The sequence below is a fragment of the Pagrus pagrus genome, assembly GCF_965226575.1.
Source record: "Pagrus pagrus genome assembly, chromosome: 16".
NCBI lineage: Eukaryota > Metazoa > Chordata > Actinopteri > Spariformes > Sparidae > Pagrus > Pagrus pagrus.
This window is the reverse complement of record NC_140200.1, coordinates 18,102,363-18,124,335: the sequence shown is the minus strand read 5'-3', so window position 1 is coordinate 18,124,335 and position 21,973 is coordinate 18,102,363. Positions and strand designations below refer to the sequence as shown.

Below are 21,973 nucleotides of genomic sequence, written 5' to 3'. Positions count from 1 at the left end.
GGTGGGGGAGTTAAGCTAGAAGCCAGTGACTGCAGTTCAAGACTGTGTTTCAACATTTTCAAGCATGACACCACTGGATGATTTAAAGGAGAACCAAAGCAGGTATTTTACCCAAAGCACAATCCGTTACTTACCAGAACCAAGTGATTTTTTTAGAGCCCGACTGATGTATGGGTTGGCCGATATTATCGGATATCAGATATATCGATACGGGCGTATATGTCACTATCGGCTGATAAAAAACGTTTTAGTTTTAAAGAACACAATGCAGAAAAAGACGTTTGGGGTGGTGTGTAAGTATTCAACATTCAGTTTTACTTTATTGTTAAACTGTAACATATCCTGCCTCCTTCTATATATCTTCTTGATAACTACATTTGAGGGATGCAAAAAATGTATGCATATCAGCAGATATATCGAAATCGGAATATATATTCCCCAATATCGGCCCCAAAAAATAAAAAAAATTCCAATAGATATATCATTTTACATTTTAACAACTTTATTGTCTAAAATGACATCAGTGCACTGAAATGTTAAACTTCACCAGGAATTTAGTAATTAAAAATCACCCCAAACATCTTTTTTTTGCATGTTAACATACACAACATATACGTCAATAATTATATATCTGTGATAGTCCAATATTGGCCAATATCCTCTATCAGTCTGGCCCTTACTGCAGCTGACTGAATATTAAGTAGAGGAATACTTTGTACTTTATGCCTAATCTTACTGCAGACCATAACAACCTGAAACACGGCTGTTTAGCTTCTTCAGCGCTCCTACTTTATGCACACAAGGTGCACCTGAATGTCAACATCCAGACAGCGCATGTTGGCTGATGAATAAAATATAAGCTTGTCTCATTTCTTTGCTAGTGGGAGACCCCATCAATATTACATCTCAACCAGAATTGAATGCAAACAGGCCATTAAAAAGGCAGCGGTGTAACACACAGCTGCATCTTCTGACGAAAACAAAAAAAGAAGCTTGCAGACATGTTTATAAAACGCAGTGATGACATGGGTGGGGGTGATTATGCGTTGCTCTGCTTGGAAACCTCACCTGCTTCTGAAGAAATACATCTGAGCCACGGGAAGTGTTTGCTGTCATAGGGGCAAGGCTAATAAAGGTGATGAATAGGGCGTGCAGCCGACTCTGTGCGCGTATGAAAAAAGAAAAGAAAAAGGGCAGGACACAAGCGAGTTTTGTTCTGTGGAGAGGAGCAATCAGTTCTCATAAGTGCTTTGTTCTCACAACAAAGCCCCCGAGAGCTGACAACACTTGACTGGTGCCGTATGATGTTGTCAGTGTGCAGTGTGTATTTCAATTTGAATGCACGAGTGCTCAACAATAGTCTAATATTATAAAACCAGAAGAACAACATGTCCCAGACGTTAGTGAGAGGCTGAATGCAGGGGAAGTCACACAGAACCACCTTCATCCTTCATTTCCTCGTCAGGATTTTTGACTAACGACGACAGGATCGTAGCTCGCATGCAGCTACTTCTTATCTTATCTACGCCCACACGAAGGGAGCAACAGTAAGGCTAAGGTGGTTCGTCAGTTAATCAGCAACTACTCCGTGATGGTAACGATTTTGATTTAATTATTATTATTATTATTATTAAAGATTTTAGCCGTGCTAGTGCCACAGCTCCATGGATGGCCACCACTTAAGTCTGTACAGCACACAGAGACACTAGCACGGCTGGAGTTCTCTGTTTTATATCATTGTGAACTAAATTTCTTTTTCATTTTGGACTGACCATCTAACAAAACATTTTTGTTAGATGGGAAGTCCAATACACACAAAGAATCTAAATACAGCTGTCACCTCTGGTTACGATAAACTGGTGATTAATGTCTTAATTGAGAAATAATGGACGTATGAATCAATAATGAAAGTGATTGTTTCCTGCAGCCCTCTTTAAATATGTATCTCCTGATAGAAGCAACTCTTAACGATAATAAACAGCACTGCATTTGTAAGTACCGAGAACATAATCGTGACAAGCGTCTGACTATATGACTAAACAAACAAAAGGAGGAAATGCCTCACACTTCAAACCCTGTCAACATGTTGTGAACACACTTCCCCCTGTGATGGCGGGCTATATTTGAAATGTTTTTTGTGTTTTGCCAGTAGTTTCATGCCGTATTAACGACGATAATCTTGAATAAATGGAAACAAACAGCACAGACGCGCTCAACGTTGCACAGACAGCAGCCGTGACTTTGCAGGATTCAACAGCAGAGCGTCTGAGTGTTTCTGGAGAGCCTTCAGATGTCGTGATTGCTTACCAGTGCACCATCGCAGCTGAGCGCATGCCAACGTAGCGGCAGACCTGCCAACATAGCGTTGACAGAAGGCTGCGTAAAGCCAGTAGCAGAGTAACTTGAGTCATCCAGTCACGCTTTATCGTGGGCCCTGACACATGATCACATGTGCTCACCTCAGCTGTTGTTGTAGTCATCGCTATCACCTCAAATCAGTAGTAAACCCAAGTCTATCTACATCGCGGAGAGATACGACCAAAACATGCACGGCGATGCCCTCATAATCCTGCTACACCTCCTACGGCTCAACCTGCTACCGTTGACCAAAACCAAATTGATTCCCTCGCCTACTGCTCAAAGCAGAGGAGGAAAAATAATTCAATAGGCTCTCAGCAGCGCTCGGCCTGCTGCTGTAGGTTCCTCAGGCCCAGCGGTGCCTCTGAGGGGGAGAGAGGAGGGAGGAGAGCGGGGGGAAGGCTGATGAGTTGCATGAACTCACTGGAGATTGTGCTGGTGTCTCTGGTATGGATCCTCCACCAGCTACACAGGCTCTTTTCAGACGGGGTGGGGGGGTCTGCTCGATTTTATAATCGCAGCAGGATGCAAATGGCACTGGAGACGGCTCGACTGAATATGGATTATTTCAAAGTGTCTTCTGTCTTTTTCCCTTCTGTGCTCGGAGCCAAGTGGAGAGAACACATTTGGACACAAAGAAATCTATTTTAATGAGTGTGGGCTGTTGAGAAATGTAAACAGTCACTACCAGCAGCCTTCAGCGATAAACAGCGACTGTGTGCATCACCTACACTATACATCGCTGTAGCTGGACCAACAACTGCTTTCATCAGTGACTCGTCTGTAGATCTGAGGATGCATGTTCATTGTTGACCTTGGTGACACAGATCTGTGATCAAACACTCTAAACTCGAGGATCACTTAAAAGAGTTTTCTCTGCAGCTTTCAACCTCATGAAACAGCCGCCTCAAGCTTCTGCTCGCATTGCGTGAGGACGCCCGAGTAAGCGCCATTCACCGAAGAGGGCTGAGAGATGAACCAAAATATATTACGAAAATCTGTGCTTTGTTTTCCCGAATAATCAATTAATCTTCCTTTTTTCGGGCCCCAGTGCGTCACATGACGTTGTAATTACACTGGAGCTCTTCCTGGGTGCTTGGTCAAGAAACACATCATCATCTTTCTCCAGGGTGGTGGTGGCTCATTCAATCTTGCTAGCTACCTCTTGGCTAGTAACGTTAGCCACCTGGCTATCGTCCGCCTCATCAGTCATTACATTATTATATGGAACCAAAGATGTTGCCATCTACTTTTTTTCTCCTCCTTTTATTTTCTGGCATCCAGTTTTACGTGCAGGCTCTGGCATAGCAAGAATTCACTACAATATCCACGAGTAGTTAGTTAGTATTAGTTAGTATTAGGTTCAATAAAACCTGCTCAAATTCAGGATGAACAGGATTATTGCTGGGCTCCAAGGGCCCCAGAAAGCTTTCCCCTTCCCCCCCTTTATGGGCGGCCCTGGATCAAGGTAGACGTAACTGAAATGAAAATACCAGGTGTGAGCAAATTCTCAAGTAGTGCCTAATACAACATCTCCAAACATTTAACTTCTTATTTAGGTGGAAACACTAGAAACTTTTTAAAAATAAAAGTGGTTGACTATCTGTTAACAAAGCAGTGGCTCCTCTGTGGCATTGCCGATATGTTTCCCACCACTATTCTTCTTCTTACAGGGCAACAGCATATTTCATATCATCTGTTTTCCCTGGCAGAGTAGGGGAGGGATAAAATGTTGGCATGTGTAGGTATGTTCCCGTACCGTGGCCTAATAACACTTCATATTTGTGCAATGTCACCACACTGCAATGCTAAAAGCACTGCAATTACACGTGCAACGGCACTGTTTGCATCGGTCACTCGGGGGCCAGCCATGAAGACCTGCATTTTTATTGTGTTTGACTCTGAGTAGGCAGGAACAGGACAGGTACAGGACATAAATAAAGCACTCGTTACAATCAATTACATAACACGCAAGATGTTGTAACCATGGAGACTCAGCGAGGCTAAAAGATGTGAGCGAAACCCTCGGTGAGCTGCTGCTGCTGCTGAGGTTTTACCCCTTGTCCCTCGCAGAGACGGAGGGAAGGCGGCTCGTGTTAGCGGAGCAGAGTGCAGCGGGGAGATTTCCCTGGAGCTCGTCCCACACAGAGGACACAAAGTGGAGTTACTCTCTCCGAGCTCCACTGGAAATAATTTCCCACACTCGTGAAGTCTTTTTCCTCCCCCTAAAAAAAAAATTTGGAGAGTATAATGTCCAACTTCCCTGCCAAATTTCCAGAAATGGCAGCGGCCGGTCGTTGCGCCCCCATGTGCAGTGGCAGCTGCGGGATGATTACGTCTCGTCCTTGTGCCGCAGGTGATAATTCAGTGCTGTCAGGTTGAAGTGACATGAAAGATAACCGAGCACAGAGACTTGGACTCAAGACAGACTTAACGGTGCCCTGTGGAGTTTTCTTATAAACTAACAACTATGTTTACATTCTTTCTCTTATCTCAAAATGCACCGAGTGTATCCCTGAAGCCTTTCAAACATGTACAATGCATTTCTGTCCTCACATCTGCAACGCCATTTGTCATATTTTCATTGTTTCTATCAATGGTTGGTTTGAATAGCTTCTTTCCTGCCTTTTTCTGGCAAACTGCTGCTATATGCGTCTCGGGTCTTTGCTGGCCAGATTAGAGTCGGGCGATTGTTTCTATCTCTGTATCGTCCAATCATGTTTACTCGAAATGCCATTAGGGTCGGCGAGGGTTACAGGGGGTCGGGGGAGTCAATGCCGGCGCTGCATGACAATGACTTTGCGTCATTTTTGGAGAACTTTGCTCTGCGATTTGGAGAACAGAGATGCGAGGTGTCAGATCCACGGAAAACAAGTAGTCACTGGTTCGTAAGGATTTTAAATTCACTCGTCACTTGTGCTAATTAACGTGACTCAGCAGGCGGGCAGACTTCACCAGAAACATCTCTGAATGCACGGAAGGTTGCAGATTCTAGAGATCAGCTCATCTTGGTTTTGCTAGTCAGTAAGTTAAAATCAGCATAGCGGGAATCAACCAGAGATCATCTCTTCAATTGCCTGTACACGCCAATCAGCACAAGCCAAGCCCAGATAATGTAAATACTGCCACTAGTGGGGAAAAAATACCCAGGATACCTTCAAGTCTCATCTCATCAACTTGTTCTAGATATGTCAAAATCAAAGGTACTAGTGGTGCAACAGTTCCCGGTAGAAACAAGGTGCCGCATGTTTCCCCCTCAGTGTGACGTCACCCTCACTCACGCAGGATGACATCTTTACTGCCGACTGTGCCAACTGCCCTTTCACCACACTTCAGTCGACACATGGAAGGGAAACAAAGACATACAAACTCTAAGAACCTGGCCTGGAACGAACGACATTTTGATGCACCTGTGGAAAGGAAAGTGTCTCTAGAAGTGGTCAAACAACTATAACAAATTCAAAATCAGGTTCAGCTGCGTGTGAGGCCAAAAAGCCACACACATAAACAGCCAGCTGCAGCGTTCTCCCAAAAATACAACCCTGGGAATGGAAGAAAAAGCCCCATACAAGTCTTTCAACTGAGCATTTTTGTCTACAAATATATCTCAACTCCCACAGGATCGTATGGGAAACACTAGACAATAGTTATTCTGTCTTTTAGACGCCCTGCCCAGCAGAGAAATTAATGCTCCCTTTATTTTTAGACACAAGTGTGTTCGGAAGAAACGAACCAAAACCCTGAAAAAACCATTATGCAGGAAATGAGACCAACCTGCCAGTTGCACCTTTCTCCTGGCAGACTGGCCCTTTCATATCTCTGCTGCACTTTGTTGCCTTTTCACACACCCAGAGATTTTACAAACTCACAGCGCCACGGCCCCGAGGGGGAAAAGAGCCGAGAACAGAATGTGAATTCATCTGCGGCTGACAAACACGCCGGGAGAGACCCGTGCTGCCGTGCAAGCTGCCCCGACCTGCCTGCTTGATTTACTTCCTGCTTTCCTTTTCACCGAAACAGAATTCACTGTAACAAAGAGGATTTTTGTATTTATGCCAAGTAAACAGTGTTTCTGCCTCATCACGATTACATCTCGTGAGAGCTGTGCTTGTTTGCAGAATGCTGCAGTGGAATAAAGCGGGAGTTGAAAACTTCACCTGTAGATCCTGAAAAGTGGAAGGAATAAGAGTTTTCCCTCTGAAACTGCAGAAACGTCACAAACCAGTAAAAATGTAACAAATACTGCAAACTGTGTCAGAGTGTATCCATCAAGACTAAAATATCTGAGCAGCTATAAGATGAAGTACCATGAAACTGTGTGCAGGTATTCATGTCACCCAGAGGATGAATCATAATTACTTTGGCTATCCTCTGATTTGATTTGAGTAAAATAGCCTACTTGCAATGACATTCTCATCAACCTAACCTAGCGTTAGCAATGTTAGCCCGTGCACAGACTGGAAACCACTTGAGGGGGGCAGATGGTTTTGAACAGTGGTGTTGTCACATGAATGCAATGGGAGGGAGGAGATGTAATGGCACATTTAGATGATGAATGTTATCAATAGCAAACAATGTATTTCTTTAACATTACTATGAGCATGTTAGCACGCTCGAGCACTGCTGTCATGGCTATAGACTTGTTAGTAGCCCACATGTGAGGGCTGATTTGACGTTAAGTTAATCACTCGCAGGAAGGTTTAACATGATTTACAGTAATACTCATTTGTTAGCATGTCGTGTTAATGTCCTGAGGGGTGTTGGCAGCCTACAGACGAGTAACCAAGCATGAGAGGAGAAAGGGAGGGGACTCTGCGAAGCGCTTCAACAAAACCCCCGTAAAAGTCGTATTTCATCTAGTAAATTGAAACCTAAAAAAAATTGGCCTCCTTCCCTCAACCACCCATGCTTTACTTTTGTCACGCACACAGTTTTGCATCTACTTCACTCTGTGACCTTTGCGGTGCATGTGCAGAATCAAAACACCGAACCAAACCAGCTCAGAGCTGCCGAGTACGTGAGAGGAGCATTGTAAAGACTGACGAGTATCAACCCTCTGTCTGCTGGAGACCGCTTACAATCTCCTCAGCTCCAATATTTACACTTTTCCCCTCAAATCAAAGTGCTGCCGCATACATTTTTCACAGCTGATTGCCCATACAACAGCGTAATCTCACCGATCTTTGGGGTAGATAGAGTTACCGATTGCTTTCTTGCACCTTATCATCATCATATCATGAGTCAGTCTCTCTCACCCTCCACTGGTTTTTAAGACGCTGGCTACCCACTCCTGGTGCCTTTCACCTCACATGAACCCCAGATAAGACCCGAGAGGGAGCTTTGATATGCCGCTCCCTTCCACCTCCTGTCATTTTTCTGTGGAGCACTTAAGACATTTGCCCTGAGGTTCATCCAACAGTGTACTGCACTCGCAACATGTTCAGCGAATACAAAGAACACCCTCTTAAAGAGACCCAGGGGGGGATTTCTGTTATGAGTCTGCAGAACATGCAAAAATGTCAAAGCAAAAAAAGCTAAATCTGATGTAATGTGACGGTTTGCTATAAGCTTCCGATTCTGAGTCGACACTGTACTTCCTGTTGAGAAATATCAGCGTGAAAAGAAACTTTTCCTTAACAACACTGTGTTTCTGCCAACAGTCTGCCTCTCCCACTGAGATAGTCACTTTTCCCCAGACGCCAGCGAGCGACCTGTGGGCTAATTCCTTCTGACCTTGTGCTCTCTAACCTCTGACGAGCAGCCAAGCATGCAGAGTAAACAGGAGGGAGGATAAACAACTTAGCGGAGGGCCAGCTGATGGGATTTCAGAGCAGTCGGGAAGCTGAGCGCACACTGTAATGCTGGCGAACACAGAGACGCCGTCAGCTGACACCCGGCGGTGTTGACACTGAACATAGTAGGACCTCACGTGCTGTGCGAGAGTTGCATCTGTGCCGTGTGTGTGTCTACGGCCACGTCATTAAAGATGGACGAGAATCGAATCCGACAAATCTAACATATAGAAACTGGTAGAAAAAATGAATTTCAATTAAATCTGTGATCTGTGGATTCACTCAAGGGGATGAAACTTCTCTCATCAAGCTTCACTTTGGTGACACATTTCCTTCCATCTGACCACCAAACTTTTGAGAGCGTTGCCCTTTGAGGAAATGGGACCAAAATGGAGGAAGCCATCGTAGCTTATTTGCTGTGTTGCCCCATCCAGTTTAATTGAAACCCTCCGCTGTCTGCGTTTGAACTGTTCCATAAAATAAGCAAGGTTTGCAGACAGGCCACAGGCGGCCGAGCCAACAAGCTTCGACAGTTAACTCTTCGTTTGTAGCCGAACGTTAACGTGTAGCTTTGGCTCGGCAGCTCCAGGAATTCGCCGGCTCGCCCTGCGTGTAGCGCTGCCAGAGGGATTACAAGGGCGCTGCCTATTTTAAGACATGTGGATGAATTTTTGCTGAGCCACTCAAACCCTACCTCACCTAATGGTTACCAGTGAGCAGCTCTGGTGGGATTTAGTGCCGTCCTCAGTGCTGCTACAGGTCCATTAATTGACCAATTGTTTCACAGAAAATGATTTGAATGAATTTAAGCCACTAATACTGCATAAATAAAGAAAAATGTTCCACTTCCAGCCTCAGAAATTTGAGGATTTGTGCTTTTTTGTGTGCGAATTAATTGTCTTCAATTTTGAAATGTGCTTGCTGCACAAAATAGAGCAATTTAAAAATATCTGGATGTGCTAAATGATGGTGAAACACATTTTTTTCTTTTCTAAAATAATGAAAACGTTATGTCTGAACAGTCGAGGGCCACTGTAGGCCATGCAGGTATAATGTACCAGTGAGAAGATGTGTTTACTTAACATTTAGTGCAGTGTTGTCGTGCCTAACATGCTTTCAAAATCTTTCCAGCTCGTGACTCCCCCACCTCAGAGCTCAACAATGAGCTTCTCTCAGCCTTCTCAATATAACACCACCAAAGCAAAAGCACGAGTGGATGGCCATGAAGCAATTTCTGAGCTGTATCTGTGCCGCTGGCAGAGCGGTGAGCGGCGGGGTCGAGCTCTCAGCAGAAAACAAGGGGTGAGCAAACACTCAGACTGAGGCGAAGCTGCTTTCAAAGTGCCCAGGAAGTGTTCAAAAACCCATCGTGCTCGCTGTCAATGACACAGTGATGCAGCAGTAATGATCAACAGCAGAGATAAAGCTCTGCATACAGCAGCTGTGACCCGACCCGCTAATTCAGGTGCAACAACACAAGTTTGACCAATAGATCCCTGATAAACTCAAATATTAACTGTTGCATGTTGAACATTGAAAGCGGGTGTTCGGGCACTATTTGTTGTTGTTTTGTCTCGATGTGTTTCCACGCAGCATCAGAACGTCAATACCCGTCAGTGTGAATTGTCATTTTTGTTTTCGCTCTTTTATCCAGTCTGACATTGAATTCTGAGCGGCTGCTTTCTATTTAGGAGACACAAAAGATGCATTAGCGGCGCCTAGGAGCCGTGAGCTCGGCAAATTATCACGCCGATAGAAGCGATGCATCATTTGAAACGTATCGAGCGAGCCCAATTAACTGTTTAGTGCTTCATTGTTGCACTACAAGTCGCACAGACATCAATCAAAACCTCTCAGCTTGATTTACTTATAAAGGGAGAAACAAATATAAGCACTGAATCCTCCTGGTTAAAGCCTTAAGTACCAGATTGGCCATTTAATTAACTATTTTCGGCCCAGGTCCTGGGATATAATGGTAGCGGTTAACGTTTCTGCAAACCACAGATAGGTCCGAGGTTGAGGCCTTCACATTAAATACTTATCAGCAACTTTCCACATCAGGAGGTGGATGGGATGGCGGTATTACAAGATAACGAGGCTGGCAGAAGCCCAACTTCAAGTCACACCACTGGATATTCTTTTGGACCCCCGGGGATGTTCCCAGCCAATTTTGTGGCGTCAAAACCAGATGCCTTTTAAGAAGACCTGGGAATATTTCCAGCCGTGGAGACAAAACCTGGTATTTTAAACCAAACCATGATGTTTTCCTAACCCTAACCAAGTGGTTTTTGTGCCTAAACCTAACCAGAGCATAATCACAGCGTTGTGAGAAGAGAGAACTTCTCTGTGGTTTTGCAGGAAGACACTTCGCTCGCACTTATCCTGGCGATTGGGCTGATCTCTAACCAGCCATTCACAAGACCCTGGAATTGCTGGACAATGATTCAGAAATCAGGAATCCGATACATCTGGAATCTAGATTCTAACACAGACGGACAAACAAGTTCATTCACCCTCTGCAGTTCACACTTAACCGTCCTGCACTTTGCTCAGTCAGTGAATGTGCGCATTCAATATTCAACAAAGGTTAGTTCAGGGGCTCTACAGTTCGGCCTACATACATTAGAACTGCATGACTTGAGTGAGGAGAGATGGAGGAGTGAGCACAACAGGCGAATCGATCTTGGCTGCTGCTTTTTTTTAGTGACTTCAAAAATATTTCTCTCTGAGAGCACTTCAAGCAGCTGCTCTCTGCAGCAGAAATGAGGTTCCTGCAGGTGGATAGAGTGGTCATTGGCACTGCTTATATATGTATGTTTCCCCTGTGTTTTATACCCACCACAAATTCATTGCTCAGTCTGACAAAAACTGACACAGGACACAGGAACAACCAAGACAGCGTCAGATCCACGGTGTGATGTGAAAGTTCACCGTTACTGCATTGTACAGAATAGTGTCGTCACGATGCTGGCATTTTCTAGCTTTGATACCACACCATTACAATACCAGCGGAGGCAACGTGCGTCAATAAATGGGAGGTTACTACAGTCTAATTGGCCTGATGTAGAGGCATGCACGCAAAGTTTCACCATACAGACTCACTTTCTAAGAAAAACGCCAGCTCGCCAAGTTGGCAGTTGGTTGAAAGCAGGAAAAAATGGCGAGCCAAGGGACTCGAATCAGGCTTCAAGTCATCTTTGCTGAAAGTAGATGTTAACATAACTGCAACATCACAGTTAGGTGCGAACGGGACGATGATATTGTATAATATTGTGACGGGACAATATCGAAATATAAAATCCTACTTGATAAAGCCTACTTGATAGTGAGACACTGAAGCAAGAACCTTGTCTATTGCTAGTTTAAGTGGTAAACAGTGAGTCAGTTAATTGATTAGTCAGTCCGCAGAAGATTAATTGCCGAAGATTAAGATAACCAGTTCATGAATGCCAAAGATGAACTGGTTCCAGCTTCTCAAATGATAGAGTATATATTACATATTATTGGACGATATTGGCCTTCCACAAATATATATGTATGAGCATGTACAATCTGTTGTCTGATAACTGGAAACTGTAAAAATCAAAATGTGAATTAACTGATTTAAATTAACTGTTGTGAGTTGCAGCCCTATTGTTGCTGCAGGTTATGCACTTTGTATTTTTTACATACCATCACTGTTGACTGGTCTCAGTCAGTAACGTGTGATCACACTGTGAGTAACACAGACTGAGACAGCTGAGCAACAAGTTCAAACTCCACCTGATCAATACGACTTCAGAGCTCAAGTCTGACTGCAGGAGCGGAATCAATATCTGAACTATAAAGATAGAAAATCCCCTGATGATAAGATATGGTCCCTCATTATTGTTGGATTACATCTCTTTCCCAACATTTCCTGAAGACTGGACAGTCATCCTCTGTTGTCTCCCAGCCAAACGTCCTCTTCGTCCACAGGACCTTGTGAGGAGCACATTTTAGAAACAGCCCGTCGCTGTGTTGGAATCTAATGAATGGTCTTTCCAGATTAACACAAACTTTCAGTGCGTCTCTGAGCTCATTGTTTAAAGGTTTGTGTTGTCTGGCCTTCATCTCTGGAACACACTGGTGCAGGAAGAGGATGAAGCAGTGTGTGTTTGAGCAGATAGAGCAGACAGCGTTTCTGGGAAAATGCCTCTGCCCTCCCCTGTGAATTATGAGAAAAATTCCACAGTAGTTCAGAGGAAAACAGCCGAATGAGAAAAAGGAGAACTCATTGTGTTTGTACAACTAATAACGTGATGTTGTGACAAGAAACAAGCCTGTATACAACTGTCTGCTTCCACTGCTGCGCTCTTATTATGAAGGTCTGATGTGGGTCGCCACACAGAGGCATTTCAAATAAACTTTTTGCTCTATTTTCCACCAACTTTTCAATTTTGGCATCACATTTTTTCAGCGTCTCTTCATGTGTTTCACAGTCTTGGCCAGGACTGAGCTTTTATTTCAGTGAGGTTATTTCCTGGTTGATATACCATCTTTAGCTTTACACCCCAGTAACTTTTGGTTTAGATATTTAGAGATTAAAAGATGTTAAGTCATTGAGGTTTAAACTAATGATTCTTTTTAATAATTAATTAGTTGTTCAAACGTTGAAAAACAGTGAACAAATGTCTCGGTATAAGTCTCTGAGCCCAACAAGACATCTTCATATTGCTTGTCTCTGTAAAGCAAACAAACCCAAAGATATTCACAGTACTATCATATATGACTAGTTAGATAGATAGATGTCTAAGTTACATATATTACTGTGAAGATACGTAGATTGTTATAGATCAGTTGTAAGCTAGAGCTGCAATGATTAATCATTTAGTTGTCAACTATTATAGTGATCGCCAGCTATTCTGATAATCGGTGAATCGCAATTGAATATCTTTGTGTCGTGGACAAAACAAGACACTTGTAGACGTCATCCCGATTGACATTCATCACCGTTTTCTGACATTTTATGGACCAAACCAATCAATTAACTTAGAAAATAAACAACAGGTTAACCAAAACAGAGAAAACCATTGTTGGTTGCAGCCGAAGACCAAAATCTTTGCATGTACGAAGCCGGCCCGAGAGAATGTTATATCGGTGAACTGACTGAGTGTTTAAGCTCTAAACTGGACCATATTTGGTTGAAAAGTCTTTATAGGAGTGTGTTACACATAACAGTCCCACTTTCTAGAGTATGGATCAGTTATAAGCCATTATTAAGAAGACGTTTTGAGTTGCCAGGTTGTGGCAGGTGTCGTCCTCCACTATCAAGTAGATGACTGCAAGTGTTCCTTTCAGCTTTCCGTCTGCCTCTGTGCTCTGCATGTTGTGCACTTTCACATGTTATCTGTAGCTGCCCTTGTCAGTGAAAACTCATTTCAGTGCCTTTAGACTGGCTCAGAAAACAAATGACACAAGACGTTTGCACATTTTCATTCATGTTTGTCCTTGAAAGTTAAAGTTGTGCTCAGGCTACGTGAGCGGCTTCCTAGAGTCTGACACGCTGATATTTCCTTGAAGTATCCTTGAAGCTTATATTCTGGTGTTTTGCACAGATGTTGCTCTTTAAAAGCTGCAGGGTTCTCAGTGGCGGTCACAGGTGTTCAATTCCTGCAAGATCTACTGAACAGAAATGCATACACTTGCTGCTGTTCCTCCCTCCTCCTCCACACGCCTGTACATTACAGCTGCTTCTTATTTGACCGCAGCGCCTGAAAGATCTGCTTTCCAAAGACTTTTTTTTTTCAGTGTTTATAATACAACTGAACATTTCCAGCAGGATTAGGAGCAAGCTATACACACAAGTGCTTTCAGTCAGTTTGTAGATTCCAGTGGAAAGTCCAGCCTCATGGTTCAACCCATGACACCCCGGCACAATACTGGAGGCGCACAATGGAAGGGGGAAAACTATGCGTGTGTGTGTGTGTGGGAAATAACAATCGCTTCTACATTTGTGGAGCGAATTAAACAACCCCACTGTACTCTCTTGTTCAATGCCTCAAGCTCTAACATGCAGAGCTGCGTGTTGTGCTCAGTGCGCGCTGAGCAACCTGTCCTGCAGCCAAACAGCTTCCTAGAGAGGTTATGCAGCAGTGCTGACCTTTGACCCCCTGAGGCTAGTTTGCAGGAGAGGTAAGCATTCCTGTGGCATACCAGCACTTCAGGGCTGGCTGACTCTCACTCAGGACTATTGATCAGATTGTTTAATCATTATAATGGAGGGTAATGATTAAGTTAAGCCTTGTCTAAGAAGAACAAGATAAAAAAAAGGTCTTGTTCAGTCAGCTGGATTTTTTAAATTTCACTCGATGGATTTCCCTCGACTCACCTGCATTGTAGAAGCTGTCCAGCACCGTGGTTTCCCCAAAGTCCAGTTTACCAAAGTTCACAGTCTCCAGCTTGCTGCCCACCGTATCGCAGGCGTCCTTCAGGCACTGCAGAGCCATGTTCTCCGCGTTATTCTGCTGGAACCCCTCTCCGTTCACCACATACGCCACCGTCACCGGCCTGCTTTTGCCGGACTTCCCGGTGGAGAGCAAGCCCCCTCCATCCATCGGGCAGTCCGCGGTGGAGGGGCTGATCCCCCCGCCGCTGACCATCGAGTCGTGCCAGAAAGTCCCAGCAGCGGGGATACAGGAGGCGCCCCCACCTCCACCTCCACCTCCTCCACTGCTGCTGCTCGTGCTTTCCCCAGCGAGGCTCTCTCTGCAGCCGAAACAAGGCACCGGCAACGATATCCCGTCCTGGTCCTGACTCATCTTGTCGCAAGTGTCACTCACTGTCTTAAAGTGTGCGTCGAGATGAGTCCTCCATGGAGAGCCAGCGTTACGCACGGCGGTTACCCATGGAGCGTCTGCGCCGCGCAGGCAACGACGTGCAACCTCGCTCCGCTTCAACACAGGTAAACAGTCCGTCAGAGCGAAGGGTGCAGCTGCACATCATGCTGCATGTTCACCGTCGGTTGCACGCTGGGTAAAAAAAAACCACCCGATATCGCCGCGGGACACTGCAGGTTCCGAAGAAGTCACGACAATATTCCGAGGAGAGCAAAAACAAAGCCACCGAATCCGCGCATTCCTCCTCGGCTCGCACGAACAGATCCACACACTTCCCAAAGTTCAGCAACGCAGCCGGTGTCCGCGCAGCGACGCCCACAGGAAACGGGAATGTCACACGGAGGCGAAGTTAAGCGCCGCTTCAAGCGTCGGATCGGAGCGACGTGCTCGTCAGCTCTCAGAAGAGAAAGCACAGTGCGCACGCATCGAGGGTGCCTTCATGTGCAGGCAGACCCTGCCCAGTTTCCACTGTTATCTTCCAGCCCAGGCTTCACACTCACGCACGCTGGGCGGAGAGACATCGGTGGGAGTCTGGTGGAGCTGGGCGGAGACACGGTGGCCATATGTGGAGCTGTGTACTTCAGGGAAAGGGAGCAGTTCTCTGAAAAACGACAAGACCGAAACACCCACTCAGCAGTATTTCCAGTTCTATGTGACAAATGAGTCCAGATTAGAAAGTGTTAGTTCGCCAAATAATCAGCTGGAACATGAAGTACTTCCAAAACAAACAGCCCCATATTGAGCATTAATCTCCATAATGGTTTTATTCAGGGCTCTGAGCTGGAAGCATTTCATAATGTTGCGCACTAATTGCCTTGTTTCGTCCATTAATCTAGTGGGATCTATAAAGCAGCCCAGATTTAGATGGTGGTAATCAGTCATGGCAGGTTTTAAGCAAAAGCTTCTCTGCAGTAAACCCTGTAGCTTAAACCTCTTTGACAAATATGAGAGCTAACTTTAATGAATGCATTCATACAGGTGCTGTTTCCTTCTAATTGCTTGTCACCTGTTGTAACCTGGTGGTGCCTTTCTTTCCTGTCATAAGGGGGACCTCTAGTGGAAAGCACTTGATATTACAGGTCAGTAAACGCACTGTTATTATTTTTACATCACATTTAAAAACAATCAGCAGATATTTGTGGCTTTTATAAAGACAGAGTGCTTCCCCCTGTCAGGACCAGGACATTCATTCTACACACCATATTTGGGCAGCATTTTTTTTACAAATATATTGAATCTTCCTGAAGAACCTAACTTTCTACGTCACTGCAGGAATGTTTTTTTCATGAAAATACATCAATTCAAGTGTCCAAACTATTCTACAGATGTTTCTACTTACTTCAAGTGAGACCAGTGTCAAACCACCCAAAGTTAAAGGTCCCATTCCCAAATCCCAAATACTGACGCTTAGGGATTGTAGGATGGGTCAGCCACCATCCCCTTTTGATTGATTGATTGATTGATTCTTTTAATGACCACACAGCCAGGCTGGTGGAATTTGCTTCCAGTACAGCTCATTGGTACAGGTTCAAGACATATAACATATATAGACAAACATACATACATTTTCTTATAAACAGGAACTTTAAGGTGATGATCTTTTCCCCAACGCGAGGGTCTGTATTACCTAGGCTATGACGAGTTACAGTAGGTGTAGGTGTTAGGTTTGCCACCATATACGGTGGAGGTGTAGTTTGTAGTCCTAAAACTTGGAAATCAGTTAGCATTTTATCACACCGGTTCCCTCGTCTCGAAGTCTATGAGGTTTTTGAATTGGTTTTTGGTTAAATGCCTTAAATAAGGTCTGTGGTTACCATAAGCTTAAGATATTTACAAGTTTTGTTTAATGACATAAAATACAACACTGAATGTCCAACAATTTAATTATAAAGCTATAATGTGTCGGTTAAAAATGGCGGTTGCTAACAAGTGAGACTACAGACATCACGGACATTAAACGTCACCACACTGAACACTCAGTGAGACTCATTTACTCACTAGTTCATCTCTACAGGCGACTTTACAACTTGTATGTTGATCAATTTACAGAAAACACGTATAGTAAATGTCTTGTATGACGTTTAATGGCGACAATGTTTTAGTCATGCGACCGCAATGTAGTCTGTTTGTAGCCTCACATTAGCTTTTTACTTTTTAATTTAATTTATGCTTCGAAAATCACAAAAGTGGTGTTCATCTGTGAAGATTATCTTGCTGAACAAAACATGTTAATATCATAAACTTTGGCGATATTCCAAAATCCAATTCAAAAAGCTCCTAAGTTTTTTGTCGAATGAATGAGGGGGATGCTAACTTCTGGGTTAGCCTACAAAAATATGTCATCGCTACATCACTCGATTGTCCCTAAAAGGTCTGCTGATGCCGCCCTGTGGCTCTCACCCCATTCTGATTGGTTTTGAGAAACTGGACTCCAGCACATCAAAGACAACATCCCTGCCAGCCTGGACCCTCACCAGTAGGCTTCAGAACCAGCAGATCCACAGAGGATGCCATATCCACTGCCCTCTACACAGTCTTAACACACCTTGAGAACAAGAACAGCAACATCAGAATGCTGTTTCTTGACTTCAGCTCAGCATTCAATACAATTTTATTTTATTTTTTACAACCCTGGTGTTGTTAAATGACAAATGAATGAACATTTAACCCTTAATTATAAGAGATCATATGCCGCCTCTGGGTGAAGCCATGGAGAAGCATCTAATTCAGCCCAGTAAGTTAATAAAATATGATCAGGGTGAAAAATCTACTTTTTTGTCAAACGACAAAATGACTAGTGAATGTTATGTAATGTTATTACAGGCCCCAAGTGTTTTCTAGTAAGGGTCAGATTCAGAGTTAATAAATAATGTCCAAAAATGTCCAAAATATAATTAGTAGTTCTTTCTCTCTTTTAATGATTGCTTGTTTGACAGTTCCCCCACTAGGCTTCAGTCTATTCATCTGCACCTTTGTGTGTCTTTGTCTTATTGTTACAACATCTTAACATATTTATTATTATTATATTAATAAAATACACATATGGCTATTACACCCAGGCCTGATGTCAAAGAGTATCAACCAGTTTTATTTGCTCTTTAGGATTAAAAAGAATATCAACTATACAATACAAAAAAAAAAAAATCCTTTTTGAGACTACATGAAGCAACACATGTACCTCTGTACCTTTTATTTGCACAATATAAATAAGGATTATATATAAAATGACATTTCTTCAATACAAAACAAATGAAAACAGAGGGACATATTAACACAATCACAAAGGATGTGCAGGCAGAGCCAAAATCTAAAAGGCTCATTGTGTTCCTCTCCTGGAAGAGAATACAATTTAATTATCACAACAACATAATCTTATTTCAGGAGCAAAATAGCTACAGTCAACATTAACATATTGTTCACAATACGTAATAAAAACATCATACATACATAATCACCGGAATAAAAGCAAAATGTGTTTTTGTTAATTATATTAATTCATCTGTGTCTGCTGTGAACGATACGGCCAGAGCAGCCCCTGAAGGTGTGAGTAGCCTCAGACTACGCTGCATGTAGCTCGTAATAATACCTGGCAGATATATGTAAAATCTTCCCATATAATACAGTCAGTGCAATGAAATGTACCGATTCTTTCCTTGTATCGTTTCCATTTGGTGGCATTGGCATTATATTTGATATTGTAGGATGATTGTCAAATGTTAAAGGAGCACTATGTAGTTTTGGAAAAGAAATTCAAAATCAGAATTTTAATAATTGTTCTTGTATGTGTTATGTTTTCATATGCCATTAACCTGCCAGGGACATCTGTCATGGCCCGGAGTAGTGGCTGTGTTATTTTACTTGTTTATGCTTGTGTGGTGTTTTTTTTTTTTTTTAATGCCATCAACCTGGCAGGAACTGCAGTTGAAAACTAGCCTATATACATGATAGACTCTGGTGCTCATGTAAATTGATGTGCATTGTCCCTTCTTTAAATAAAATAAATATAATATTTGAAATATTAATGAGGTACTAATACAAACTCAGAAATGTTTATTTTTAACTGAATAAACAAGCTGTTCTCAGAGGAAAATAAGGTCCCCAGAACACTGTTTGAAGCTAGAAAGGTGGCAGGGTCCGCCACATATAAACAAAGTAAAACAGTATGTGTGTTGTCCTTTAAGGTCAGTTTGTTTATTCAGTCATGAAAACAAAGAGAGTTGTTTATTTAGTTTGTTTAGGCATTAATATATATATATATTAGTCAGTGGAGATCTTAAAATTTGTTCCCCAAAACTACATACAGTAGTGCACCTTTAATTCATTTTTTATGTATTTGGGGATAGATTAATTGAATTAATATGAATTAAAAGATTTATTGCCAAACAACCAATTTTATCGTTCAGAGAAAACACAATGTCGTTAAAAAAGGTAAATAAACCAGCACATAGATCAGACAGATAATTCGAGCAGAGTGTCATGTCCTGTTTTTGCCACTAGATGTCCCACACTGACCACACAATCATCATCACTCAACAGTCTTCAGCACCAGCAGCTCTCGATGAGGAGGCTGCCAAACCAAACGCCTCCACAGCGCTGTTTTATTCCACTGCCTTTAAACACATCTGTCTGCTCTTTTAGCTGTAGGCAAATGACAGATAATCACAGCCAAACTATTTATGCATCACTGTTTCTCTTATTGACACTCAAATCAAGTGCTGTGGATGTTGAGGTTACACTGATGTGACTCAAATTACACATTATTGAATACAATGAACATTTACATATTTATATGAAAATACAAATCTGTCATATTTGTTCCCTCTCGCTCACACACATCTGTCTGACATCTGCACATACAGATGAATGACCTTATTGCATTAATAAGGAAGATATAAGACTCAAACAGCTAGACCATGTTAATAATAACTAACTGTAAACACTAACAGTTGTATTTCCTCTGCTCAACACATCTGGCACACAGAGTCGCTGAGCTGCTGAGTCTTCACGTCCTGTAATCGAGCCTCAGAGTTCCTCCTGAAGCTGTGAATCAGAGCTTTTCATATTTGGTGTGTTACTGAATGCAAACAATCCTGACAAGGGGTCTGTAGTGACCTGTGCTTGAATTAAAAGACACTTATTGTTTTGTGATATCCCAGATTTTCATAATTTTGGACATAATTACGAGTGATGGAAGAAGTATCCTGACCCTGTACTAAGTTACATGTTGAACAGTTAAAGAATCTATCTTACACATAATGTCAAAGTCTTATCTCTAATAAAGTATTAAAAGTGAAGTGCTTACTATCCTGAATCTCCCCTGCCAGTGTTTACATATATTATATATTAATGTACAGTATGAGTGATGTTAGAGATGATAACATGTAAGAAATACTATGAAGCTAATCTGTTTCACATGCTGTTGGTTGTTTATTATTTGACAGTGGTAAAATGTAACCATCCAACCAACCAAACAACAATCCATCCAACTTACTAACTAACTAACTAACTAACTAACTAAATAAATAAATAAATAAATAAATAAATAAATAACATTTACTCCACTAAGCTCATTTGATAACAGTTCCTAGTTATTTTGCAGGTACAGACTATTAATACAAATGTGGTAAACTAACAACTTCTGCTTCTTCTTCATTATTATTATTCTTATTATTCTTCTTCTTCTTCTTCTTCTTCTTCTTATTATTATTACTATTTGTCCTATATCCCAAGAGTGTCAGTTTTGGACGAGTTGGAAATGAGACTCAAAAATCAACTTTTCTTACAAATAGGACCTTTAAAATAACTCTGCCAGCTGTAACACTAAAGTGATGCCTACTCACTATTAATAACCACGGGCCACTCATATTTTTGTACGCTTACTTAAAGCAACATTATGTAGAAATTGGCGCCCCCCACAGTTTCGGAGTGCAACACCACTGTCGTAAATACAAATCCCAGGTCTGTAACAGTTTGTCAGACGTAATGTAGGTGCTAACTACAAACAAAATTCCTTACGTCAGAACAATGTTATGTCTTGAAGTCAACATGTTCAGTATGTAGTGCTGTGATCCTACCCTCTTACTGAAGTTAGTGCAGAAACAAGTGATAGGTGGGCAGAGTGGCTGAGACAGAGACACAATTCACTCTATTACAAGACACTGAGCCATCAACATGATTTTGACGCTGTTTAAAAAAGTTACATAATGTTGCTTTAAGTGATTTCAGATACATGGAGTAGATTATTAAGTACAATATTGCCTCTCAAATGTAGTAAAGATGTTGTATAAGGAGCATACAATGAAAGTTCTCAAGTTAATAGTTGTACTTGTGTAAATGTACATCACACATAATTCTTTCCTTCGCAGATGGAGTTTGCTCAGTTGTCATGGCGATAGCTCAGGTGTAATGTGACCAAGTGATAAAACAGATACAATTTGCAAAATAAACAAAAAATGAACTTGGGAAAAAACAGCCTTCGATATTATATTCATTCACTCATAATAGGAGTTGAATGCTCAAACACTTATCGGCTTCATCAGGGCCGTGTGGTCTTTGTTTGTTTAGATTTGATCGACAGCTGTGTCACCCTGGCAACACAAGCAATAACTGTCATCAGATTCTGATCATAGAGGATCGGGATATTCATTCAATTTTGGCATGAATCAGCACAGATCACTCCCTTTAAAATGATGGTTTGTTACACAGAAGCATCAACAGTAGGACAGCGCTACCAACTCTTACTAAAGTTAAAGTATTTAATCTTTTCCATCGAGAAAAGCCCTCAGTGCCGTTCTTTGCTCTTCTTTCAATTAAATATATTCTATAATTCTGATATAACTGATGCTATAGGCAGCCCAGTCGCCAAGATATCATTTTAGCAGTTAAGGTTTCAACCACAGATATGTCCAAGTTGGTGCGTGTCATAGGCTATGTACCATATTGACATTTGTACAAAACGTTTCATAT

The 21,973-nt window shown here is 42.3% G+C and overlaps 1 protein-coding gene across 1 annotated transcript in view; it reads right to left on the bottom strand.

Annotated features, from left to right (window-relative positions):
- The window catches only part of map3k5 (mitogen-activated protein kinase kinase kinase 5), a 71,334-nt gene extending 55,855 nt beyond the window's left edge, over positions 1-15,479 (bottom strand). The window contains exon 1 of the mRNA XM_084378282.1: positions 14,500-15,479. Within this exon, the coding sequence (XP_084234408.1) occupies positions 14,500-14,929 (430 nt within the window). The 5' untranslated portion in view covers positions 14,930-15,479. The remainder of the gene's footprint in view (positions 1-14,499) is intronic.
- Between the last annotated feature and the right edge of the window lie 6,494 nt (positions 15,480-21,973).